Genomic DNA, 11,705 nt, shown 5'->3' with positions numbered 1-11,705 from the left:
AGCTGCATTTGGGGGTGGGCAGAGAGGGGCGTTCCCAGGTCAGGCAGCTGGGCAGATGAGGGCAGCAGCATCTTGGGTGACGCTGTCAGGATGTCTTCAGGGTGGAGGCAGCCCTGCAAAACACCGGCGTCGGAAGTGTGATCTCGTGCCCCCCCGCACCGAGAGCCACCAGGCACACATGGGCTGCAGCACAGAGCAGTCCCCCAAAATGGCCACGAAAGAAGCCGCTGCATTCAAAGCAAACACACGCTTTGCTGTGGGTGCTGAAAAACTTTGAAGACAGTATGTTCTTAGTTTTGACAAGAGCCCAAATACTTTTGTAGAAAATTCCTGAAAAGGCTGGCGCTTCCCATAGGAATTTCCACTGTATTAAAAAGGGGGTTGGTTTTTTTTTTTTTTGGTGGGAAAAAATCCCTATCAGCTCTGCCCCAGACACTTTCTGTGTGGCTGCACATAGCTGAGCGTCGGCACGGCGCTCATCAGGAGCGCCCCGGGCCCCGAGCCAAAGGGCAGCCCTGCGGCGGCGGATGGCTTTGATCCAGGAGCCGGGGAATGCTGCACAATCCCTCATGATCCCCGGGCCCCCGGGATGCGCATCAGAGCTGCAGGGCCGGGGCCATGCCGTGCCCTGAGCACAGAGGGCAGGGACCCACGCACCTTGGCATCGGCATAGGCACTCGCCTCCTTGCCCACGGCGTCGAGGTCGGTCACGCCGCGGGTGAGGCGGCAGGCTGCAGGAGCGGTGTCAGAGCAGAGCACAGCCCGCTTGGAGCGGGAGCTTGCTACGATGCACCCGTGGTACGGCAAGTGATGCCCAGTGTCCCTCACTGCCCCATGCCACCCACCCTCCAGTTCCAGGGGGGAAGGAGGTGCAGAGCAGCATAGCTGCACTTCCTGCTGCTGCCTGGGACAGGGCTTGTGCCCGAAAACACACCCAGCCCTAGCACACCAAACCTGGGGAAGAGCAGCTAAAACCCCTGGTGTGGGAGAAATGGGCCACTGAGAGCAGAAGACACGGAGAAAACTAAAGAAAGGTAAACAAGAGATTATGGGGAAAAAAAAAACCCGGATGCCCAGAACTCCCCGGGGAACTGCGTATCATGGCCGGGACATTGTGCAGAGGAAAAACAAACAATGGCCGGTCCAGGACAGGCCGTGGTTAGGTCATCGCAACAGCGCTGGTTGCAGAGGCAGGCAGGAAGCCACAGCACAGCCCAGGCTGCTCCCGATGGGATAGGGGGGATCTAGCACTGGGCTGCAGGGCAGGCAGCCCGCACATGGATGGGCAGCAGCATCCTGACGGGGACTGGAGGCATTTGACCAACCTCTTGCAAAATGCCTGTCTCCCCTCCAGTGCAGCTGCCAGCACCAAGGAGCACAGCAGCTCCCTGAGGCCCCATGGAGCCCAGGGTGGTGGGGTGGACCAGCAGCCCCTGGCCAGGAGCATCCCTGCACCCTCTGCCCACAGGGCTAAGAAGCATGGTGGAGTCCGCAGGCTGCTTGCAGCCCTGGGAGCTTGATGCAGGATCCCGAGCACGGCTTCACACTCGCAGGGAATTGTGGAGGTGGTGTTGGACCGTGAGCTGGGTCCATGGCAGAGAGCTGGACCCAGCCCCACAAGAGCCCTGGGATGTGGGGAAGGTCTGTGCTTAGGGCCTCTTCTGTGGAAGCAGTGAGGAAATGTTTGCGGCGTGTGCAGCCGAGCACAGAGAGCATTTAGGCACCCAGCAGAGTCCCGGGCACTGCTAATGGGCTCCCAGCAAGGGGGATGTCTGTGAGGATGATGGCTAACACCTAGCGAAGGCTCCTTGCTGGGCAAGATCCCAGCTTGAGCCCGAGGCGCCGCAGGCCAGATTGCTGTGCAAATCCGTTCTCCGCAGGTGTCAGCCAGCAAGAAGCAGTGTGGGAAGATGGTGACTCTGCAGACCACGTCTGCCAGGCTCCAGGACAGACACCCATGCCATCCCTGCCTCCACCCTCACAGTGTACCTGGAACATCCAGGTCGTCCCCATTCCTCTCGCTGTCCCCGTCCTCCTGTCCGTCCGCGTTCTGCTGGGTGTGCTGCAGGCTCAGCTTGTGGCAAACCTCAAACGCCTGCCCCACGGTCCGGACGATCCGCATGGCTTGGCTCTGCAGTGGGGGAGGAGAGGAGGAGCGTAACCCCAGCTGCCCCTGCCCAGTGCCCCCCCCCAGCCTGGCACAGCTTTTGGGGGTCTCTGTGTGCTGCCGCAGGGACTGAGCGCAGCCGCAGGCACCAGAGCTCAGACCACCGCAGCGCTCTGGGCTGCCTGCTGCAGTGCAGGGCCACAGGGTCCTGCCCCAGCTGAAACCCCAGTGAGACCCCCGGTCAGCGGGATTAGCCTCACAACACCTTTACCTTCTTTTTGGATTTGAAGACGTTGCACCTGAAGACATTGCTAGACCCATCCCTAGCAATGTAGCTGAAGATCTTTAGGTCCTGGGAGTCATGCGACACATAGAATATCCTGCAAGGACAGGAAGGAGGGGAGGATATCAACATACACATTACCCACGTGCCCAGGAGACTGCCAAGGCCACAGCAGTGCTTCCCAGGGCATGGGGTGCTGGCAGATGCCCAGCCTCTGCAGCACATCCCTGCTAAAGCCCATCAGAAATTTTTCTGGCAGTGGTTTTGCCTCAGCTGGGAAAATTAGCCTGCTGACTCAGCAGCAGCAAGCATTTTGCGAAGGCAGCACGGGGCTTTCTCTGCTCAGCCCCCAGGGACAGACCCAGAGGCCCAGGACCCCTCCAGAGACCAAGGAGAGCAAACCTCGCTCCTCTGCCTTGCCTGTTCGGAGAGCTGGCCTCCTCGCCCGGGCACCTGCCCCAGCCAGCACGACGCCCCCTCCCCGGCACGGCTGGGGCCCTTCCTCGCTCCCGTTCAGCTTCCCCAGGACACAGACGCCCCACGCTCTTAGCTTTTGCCAGCGAGATGGGGGAAAAGAGCTGGGGACTTTTGGAGACCACAGCAAGTGAGGGGAGCTGCCCTCCATGGCGAAGGCGGCGTCTCTCCATGGTCAGTCCCCAGCCCGGTGCCAGCGTGGTGTGGGGTAAACGGCATGGCAGAGCCACGCAAGGCTCCGTCCCATCAGCAGGCAGGCTTACCTGTAGATGGGATCGTGCATGACGAGCATTTTGTTCTCGTCCCAGGCCCATTCTTTTTTCTGCAACAAAAGAAGCTGAAAATAAGTACGTCAGATGCTGCCCTTGAGATCAAGAACAGGGCAGACGCAGTCCAGGGGCAGACCCGGGAAGCGCTTGTCGAATCTCTGCTGCTGCTCCACTGCAAACCTTTGCCAAGGGCCAGATCCTGCTGGGGCTGGCGTTGTCCCACACCACCTCCCACAAGTCACCCTGAGCCCCTTCTACGCCCATGTCAGGACTGGCTCTGCCATCCTGCAGGAACACAGCTCATCCATGGCTCATCCCCAGCCCATCCCTCCCTCTCCCAGACCACCAGAGTCTCCCAGAAATTCAAGGACCCTGCAGGTCCCTGCACCACAAGGGGAGGGCTCTCGGTGCTGAGGCACCGCTGCTGCAGGGACTGGGGCTGCCTACCTTCTTCTTCTTCTTCAGAATAACCTTCACACCATCCACTGACACGATGAGACTCACTTTCTTCTTCTTGATGTTCTTGGCTTTAAACTCATACTGCAGGGGACAGAAGAACACACCTGAATTAGCTTTCCTGTGCCAGGAAAATCCAGGGAGGGCTGAAGAGGCTCCAACAGGATGGGGCGAGAGGGGCAAGGAAAGATTTCCCCAACCCCACATGCCTCCCCAAACACAAGCAGATGCCCACATCAGCCTGTGCACCCATGCTAGGACAGGACAGGGGGCCTTTTTGCCCTGCAGTGTCCTCCTGCTCAGCATTCAGAGGAGCACACTCCAAAGCAATCCGGCCCCTGGATGGGGATAACCCTCTGCTCAGCCCAGGATGCTGCTGGGAACATTAACTTGTGTTTCTAAAGGCACCCACTCTGCCCATCTCCAAAGGGCCATGCCTCCCCGGAGAGGGACCGCTGGCCACCTTCCCAGCCCAGGGGGCTCCGGAGCCTGGCCGGGTTTGCCCGCTGCCTTGTGGCCACTGCTGAGCTCTGGTAAGAGAAACCTCATTTTGAGTGGGGTTTTTCAGGGGCTCGGTATAAAACTGAACGTGATTGCTGAGGACTCCGTGAACCTCTCCAGGGGAGATGGGATAATGCAACTACCCACTTTGATTAGAAGTCACTGGACAGGAAAAAAACCCAACAGGAACTTCCAAAGATCAGTGACTAAACACAAAGCTCTGGCCCAGCCCCAGGAAGAGAACGAGATTCCCAAAATCCAGCCGCTTGTGCATGTAGAGTCTTGCAAGCGGGGAGGGGGCCAGCAGGGGAGCAGGCCAGATAAGCCATTTAGGCTGAGCAACCTCCTGATGTGGGAATTTTGGGGAGTCCCATAACTGGTCTACCAAGGGTGCACCCACATCAGGTACCCAGTGTGCTGGTCCCACACGCAGGGTGCTGTGCAGAGCCAAGGGGACAGACCCTTTGAGCCCGCCCAGCAGCAGCAAAGCCCTGCATCCTACACCTCCCACGCCTGAGGAAGAGGAATTTAATTAATCCCCTCATTATTTCGCCAGTCTCTCTGCAGAGGGAGCACAGGGCAGGCGCCCCAATGCAAAGCCCTGCCTCTGGTCCACGCCGAGCCTCTGTGTGACATTTCCAGCACTGCATGATGTATTAACTTTGGCAGCCAGAGCCAGCAGGCAGGAAAAGCTGCTGGCCCCGACCTGTGATCAAATGATAAAAGACCTGAAAATACAATTCCTCAAAGCCATTTTAAAGTTGCCGATGAGGATGGGAGATACAGATGACTCAGAAAACAGTGGGGGGAACGCAGCTCTGCCCTCCCCAGCACACAGACCAGGCAAGCTGTGCGAGCCCACCCGCTCTGGGGCTGAAGCCATGCTGATGGGCTGGAGAAAGCAGAGCTCAGGCTCCCACCGTGGCTACAGCCAGCCTCGAAATTCCCAGCACACACCCACAGGCTGCTTGCAGGGCTTATTCCTCATGGAGAAGGGTCTCACCACAGTCCCTCACCAAAGAGCCCACCGGGGTGGGTTTCCAAGTCCCACCTCTCACATTCCCCTTCCCTGTCGTTACAAGCAGAGGTAAAACTGCATCCAAAAGCCCTTTCTCTGTGCCTTCCTCAGACACCAGACCAGTACTGAGATCACAGCAGTGTGTCTGGCATCTAACACTAAATAAATGTCTTGATTTAGCCCTGAAAAGGTAAGCTCCAGCCCGGCTACCTCGGAGTAATTAACACAGCACCTTCTGAAGCTCCACATGCCATTTTTCCAGGAGCCACGGGCTGAGCTGGATGCTCTCTGCAGCACCCAGAGTGACCGCGTGGCACCTTGTGGAGCTGCAGCCTGATTTATTGGTCCTAACGATCATTGATTATAAACATCAAGTTGCATTTCCAAGCTGCTGGAGCAGTGGGGTTTCTATTCTGGGCCATCCCAAGTGCTAATTAGCATGGGCTTGGAAGAGACAGCAACCCTGAAAAATATCTCAGGGTCAGAGCGACTATTTTTAGCCTAGTTTTTGTGTGAGTAACAGCCCCAGGACAGCAATGCAGACAGGCCAGGACGTTTCAGCAATGATGCTACCCAACCCAGGCATACGTTTCAGGGACAGAATCAGTGCAGAGCTCCTTGGAGAGGCTTCTGCAATCCCTGGCTGCAGGCAAGGGATTCTGCCTGGGCTCGCCCCAAGCCCGGCAGAGCGGAGTGCCACGGGGAAAGCTGGTTTGCCTCTGCCACGCTGAAGCCAAAGTCCCCTTGTGCTGACGGCTCACGGCAAAGCTGCAGCAAGAACCGATGGGAGCGAAGAAGCTGAATTCTCAGAAGGACCAACCGGCCAGACTTGTTAAGCCCTTGCATAAATCCAGGCCTTTATCCCGACACCGAGGCGAGAGCCAAGCTCCTTTGCAAGTCCGAGCCATGTGCTTAGAAAGCTATTGCGCATCCTGCCCCAACCAGAGCTCGTTAGTGCAATCACTCCAACGAGTGCAGATGCTCTTTGGGATACATTTCCCATGCAACGAAGCGCAGCTCTAACCAATAAAATGCTAATGAACTCATGCCCACTGGGGCCCTAATGAAACACTAACTGTAATTTAATAACAAATTAGCGAGGAAGAGGATTCAGAGAAATGGCAGTTCGGCCAAGCTGCCTCTTGTATCCCTGGGCTGCGCAGGGCAGGCACGCCAAGTCCCACAGGCCAGGAGATGCATTGCTGATTTTTGCAAACTTTCAAGTTTGAGTTTGGGCAAATAGGTGCTAGAAGGGAGGAAAAGCACCCAGGAGAGAAGGGCAGCAGATCACACCGAGAGGGAGCACCTGCAGAGCCCAGCGCACCGCTGTGTGCTGCTGCCCCCCTGCTTACAGCCACAGCGTGCAATTTGCTCTGTGTTGTTCATGGGGCTAATTCAGCAAACGAGAGGGATTTCATCCCAAGCAGTAGCTCTGGCTAAGGTCAAAGGAAGCATTAGGCTTGTGCAGTTCCTCTAAGTGAGATCTGAGCCACAGTGACCGTCAGGGATGAACCCCAAACTGTTCACATTAGCAGTGACATTAGCTGCCACAACCAGCCCTGCTCAGTGCCCTGCCAGGCCGGGATGCTGCTCGCTGGCTATGGCAGGAGAAAGGCCCGTCTCACCCCAAGCCCTCGCACACCCCAGCAAGCCCCTGCAGCTCCCGGGAAGGCAGCGGCTGATGGTCGCAGTCAGTCCGAGGCACCAGGTGAGACACCAGCCCAGAAGCAGTACTCAGGGCTGGGCTAGGTGCCCTGCATCCACCACGGCTCCCCCCAGCACAGGAGGGGTAGCTGGCCCTGTGCTACCTCCTTGGACTTCTCCAAAGCAATGGCAAGTCCTTTCCATTAGCAGACTACAGATACCGGTATGGGCTTTTTGTCCCTGAAGACTGCTGGACATCTCAGATGGTCTCACTGACGTGCTGCACGTCAAGAGGACCTGCCCTTGCTAACACCTGCCCTGAAAGCCCATATTCTAATGGGGCAATGGGAAACCTCTCTCTGTATGATTGATCAGCACCTCTCTGGCTTGGAATTATTCTTGGCCATAGCTCTGTCTGGGTGCAGAGATCTGCCGGGTCTGCCCACGTTTGCCAACAACCCTCCTTCTGCTGTGAAACAGAGAGAGAAAGCTTAGGAGGGATGCAAAACATCAGGGTTTTAGCTTTCCCTGTTGCTGGGAGGAGAGCAGACGTGATGGCAGGGTTGGAAAAGCCACTGAAGGGACTCCGAGACAGCCACATCCAAAACCAGCAGGCACCAGCTGACCCAGAGGAGAAGAAAACCCGCACGCTTCCAGGGAGGCTGGACCAATGCCACGCAACCCTTGCTGGGAATATACCCTGCATCCCCAAAGGATATCACACCATCACTACTAACAACCTTCTCACCGAGCCAATACAAAACCACACATGTGGCCAAAGAAAAGCGGGGTTTTCTTAATGGCGCCGGCGTGGGACCTGCTCTGCTGCCGGGAGGGGATAGGGAGGCTCAGGAGGAGCTTTGCTACGCATTGCAACAGGAGCAACAGGGGCGCCTCTGCAACTGGGTGACAGCAATTCCCCCCGTGCCCCCTGGATGCGGAATTCTGATTTTAGGTGACTCTGTCCCCTTTGGTTTCACACCGCGTAGTGTTTCACTGTATTACTTATAACTAACTACATGGTCAGAAAGGCTTTCTTGACTTTCAGCCCAGGTAGTCTGCCCATAGCAGGCACAATTCTGGATTTTGAAATATCTGTATCAATACTACAAGTTTGGGTTAATTATATTAATTCTTGGCTATAGCAACAAGGCAATCCCAGAAGATCTACAACTTCAGGGAAAGGCACAGAAAATGGAAAGAGCAACAGAGAAACCCTTCTGATCCCAGACTCACACAGCTCCACAGTTGGTCTCCGACTGAAGCTCTAAGTACTCCACTAGAATTTTTAAGCAAAGATTGAATATGGACATCTGAGTTATGCCAAAGTTAAAAAAAGAAATTATTCAAGAAAAAAAGTAAAGGTGGTCTCCGTAACGAAAAAGAAGTATTAGAGCACTTGTAAACTCCAACCAGCTAAAAAGTGAATAAACATTAGCCCTTAATTTTATGCTGCCCCACAAAAAAAAGGGTTCATCTTCTCAATTAGAAAAAAAAATAAATCTATTTTGTCACAAGAGCCATTGACCTCAGGTTAGTGGGAGTCTCTTTTCAACATCTGTCTTTTATGCGGAGTTCACTATTTAAATAACTTCAAATGGAAAATAATGCCAGCTGGTGTATGCATCGTTGCGCAACACATTCCTCCTGGCAGAGTATTAAAATTGCCCTTCCCGGAGAACAGCGTAACATATGCTGCTTAATAGAGAGTGCATGTAACCTTGTCAGCTTAGAGTAAAATTATGCACGAATCTGAGTGCGACGGGTATGTGTGAAAAGCATGGGAAACTCAGCGTCCTTAGAAACATGTTACCCATCCCTGTCCCACTGTTTCCACACGGTAAAAAGTGTAAGAAAACTTGTAACCACGCACTGCGTGCTAGGTTAGGCAGATTGGGGAGATGATGTCTTTCCACATTCATCATCCCCCCACATTCACAAGCATTTGAAGAAAGTTAACCTGAATAAAAATGCCCTCGTTTCATTCCAGCCCATCTGAACTGCAGTGGGTACAGATTTAAGTCTGCCCACCAGCACTCTCCATCAGTAAGGGAAAGTACCGGAATGCCATACAGTCAGATTGTGCTAGCAGAATACAAATAAACAGGAAATTTTTTAATGGAACTTCCCCTAAATGCATCCTCTATCCCCTTCCTCAAAAAAAAAAACCCAAGAAAAAAAAAAAACCCAAGGGGTTTACAAGATTGTAAAGGGGAAAGAGCAGTGGTCTAAGGATTCAATTAATAGGGAAAAAGCAACTTCCACGAAACTCATTGCTACTCTGCTAGCTCAGGAGGCAGGGGAAAAAAACCTGCTACATGAAAAAGCATAGAAGGGGATGTTATTTTTTGCCAGAAAACTGGATTTCTTTGTGCTTATACAGAAAGGGCCCGAGACGCTGAGCAAAGCCAGATCCCATGGAGCCACCTTTGCTGAAGGCAAAGGGGGGCTGGCACGGACCCTGCCACGTGAGCAGCCCAGGCTCTGCCCTGTGCCCACGACGGTGCCCAGGCAGCTCTCTCACGGCTCCTGCAGCCCAATTCATCACGGGAACGAAACGGCAAGAGCCGGGCTGGCAGGGCTGGTGCAGAGCCTGGCAGGGGAGCAGGGCAGGGCGCTGGGAGCCGGTGCCCTCCTCCCTCTGCACCCCGCGGGGGCTCCTCCTCGCCGCTGGCTGGCACAGCAACTAATAAAATACCTTTAGAGTTAGACTTTAACCCAAGGTCGGCTCAGGCTAACGAAGGACGTGGCAGACTAGCGAAGGCTTTCCCAGCCAGTTTGGGGGGAGGAGAAGTACTGTTCTCTTGATGAAGAATTAACTTATTACAAAATGACAGCTGAGCTTGAGTTCAGTTGGCACAGGCTCCACGGCTCCAAGAATTAATGACTTGGGGGGCTGGGGGGCGGAGGAACCACATACCTCCCAATTTCTGCTGCTGGAAACACAGGGAATGAAAGTAAATCTCAGAAACGTACAGGAGATCAGGTGTAACCCCCCGGAGGGAAGCCTGAGAAACCTTGCAGGGATCTTAATAGCAGTAATTGGGAGGAACAGCAAAGAGCAGCACCGGGCAGGGAAGAGGATTTCTCTTTACTGAACCACACAAGGAAATGGCACCGACACCGGAGCCCTCAGATGACTCACAGCCGCCCACAGGCTGTGCGGGAAAGGGAACCGGAGAGGGACATGGCTCTTTCCTGGCCAGGGGTGCTGAGCCACCCCAGGGATGGGCACGGAAAGCAGGGAGCAGAAGGAGAGGAAGGCAGCACCTGGTGCCCACATCCCCTTTGTGGGGTAAACAGTGCCCAGAGCTCAATGCCGGCGTCCTGCGGGAGCACTAGGAGCAGACCACAACCAGGAACATCTCTCCTTTATTTCCTTCTGGCACCTTGTTAGCAGAAGGATGGCTGTGACTTCCAGCGATGGAGGGGCTGCACCACACCAAGGTGGGCAGCACAGTAAGCACAGGACCACGACGTGCCTGCGTGTCCTGCAAACCAACAATTTCTTGGGCCAAAAGGCTGGGAAAGCCCACACGTAGGTGAGGTGCACGCTGCACCCAGCTTGCCAGGCGCAGAGGTGCTGTGCGCCGCCACTGGCAGCACACGTATGGGATGCATCAAATGCAACCATGCCTGGTAAGGACGGGCAAGCTGCAATGCCTCCGTGCAGGATGAACCGGAGATCTCATTAGAATCACGCAGCACAAGCCCAGGCACACTTATGGCACACACAAGGAAGTGGCACAGAGAAAGGCCTCCCGGACGAGTTTCAGCATGGAGTGCTGGCCATCCAAGAGGAGCCTCACCATTTCAGCTAAACAAGAGAACACGTCCAGTACCTCTAAATACAGCGGCAGAAAGAAAAGAGCACTGGAGAGGAAAAGGGAATGATTTAAAATACAGCTTTGGCACAGTAGCGAACAGATGCAACTTGGCCAGGAGTAGCCACGCAGATGAGAAGATGAGTCCCTGACTGTCCAAGCCACACAGGTCTGGGAATATCGGGATGTTTGGTTGGGCACGGTCTGCCACGCAGGAGGGAACAGAGGCAGCAAGCATCCCGAGCTCCCAGCTGCCAGGGCAGCAGAGCACCAGGGCTCCTGCTGGGGTACCCTCCACGGGAACCCAGGCGTGGAGCATCGCTCCCTCCCGCTGCCCTCGCTGCGGGTTGCCGCCCCAAAAGCGGAAAGACACCTGCCAGCTGCCCCAGCCCGCGTCTCCCTCAAGCATCGCCCCAGCTCTACTGGGACAGCAGCAGATGTCGGGGGATGAAGCGGCTGGAAAGCAGGATACCTCCCAGGAGGGTGGTCAGCTTCATCCAAGAGGTGTTTCTGAACAAGGTTTCAAAATACCTGACAGTCCACCGTTTCTGAGCTGAGCTTTAAGCCCACAGGGGATTCGAGCTTGCTGGAGGGGAGTACAGTGGAATACCTGCCTAGCCTACTAATCTGATCAGCAATAAATAGGCTAAAACCCATTTTTAGAAAACTGCCTTTCAGCTGCCCTAGCAGCACTGTGCTGCTGCCTATGCCTACCGAGGACTCCCCCTTTGCCAAGGGCACGCAGTCCCATGGTGGCTGCTGTGAGCCCACGCTATCATCCCAATCCCTGCATGCAGCTGCAAGGTATGGGCCCTGCTGCGGGCATGCCCACATGCTGTACATCCATAGGGTGCTCACCTGTGGGGTGCCAGCAGCACCCCCCTGCTCCCTCTTGGGGCTGGGAGAGAAAGGGGCAAGGGCAGTGGGGTCACAGTGCAGTCACAGTGCAGTCACTTTGCTTGTGCTCCCCTCTCCTGCTGCCAAAACCTGGGACAAAACCAGCCTGTGCCCGCAGAGTGGATGGCTCCCATCGCAGGGCAGGGAGTCACAGAGGTGTTTGGGGGCAGGACCAAGGTTCCCACCGGCTGCATCGGCAAAACGCTGGCACGGCATGGGCAAACACGCTGGA

General features: G+C 55.4%; 1 protein-coding gene across 1 annotated transcript in view; it reads right to left on the bottom strand.

The window, feature by feature from the left end:
• Positions 1 to 11,705, bottom strand: part of LOC104132127 (nitric oxide synthase 1 adaptor protein) — a 48,113-nt gene that overhangs the window by 12,030 nt on the left and 24,378 nt on the right. The window contains exons 3-8 of the mRNA XM_035900768.1: positions 3,581 to 3,673; positions 3,128 to 3,186; positions 2,379 to 2,487; positions 1,990 to 2,131; positions 658 to 782; positions 7 to 113 (exon numbers count right to left, since the gene is read on the bottom strand). Of these exons, the coding sequence (XP_035756661.1) occupies positions 7 to 113; positions 658 to 782; positions 1,990 to 2,131; positions 2,379 to 2,487; positions 3,128 to 3,186; positions 3,581 to 3,673 (635 nt within the window). The remainder of the gene's footprint in view (positions 1 to 6; positions 114 to 657; positions 783 to 1,989; positions 2,132 to 2,378; positions 2,488 to 3,127; positions 3,187 to 3,580; positions 3,674 to 11,705) is intronic.

This window comes from Egretta garzetta, unplaced genomic scaffold, assembly GCF_000687185.1.
Source record: "Egretta garzetta isolate BGI_Z169 unplaced genomic scaffold, ASM68718v1 scaffold598, whole genome shotgun sequence".
Taxonomy (NCBI): domain Eukaryota; kingdom Metazoa; phylum Chordata; class Aves; order Pelecaniformes; family Ardeidae; genus Egretta; species Egretta garzetta.
The sequence above is the reverse complement of the archived record's forward strand: the minus strand, read 5'-3'. Positions and strand labels throughout refer to the sequence as shown.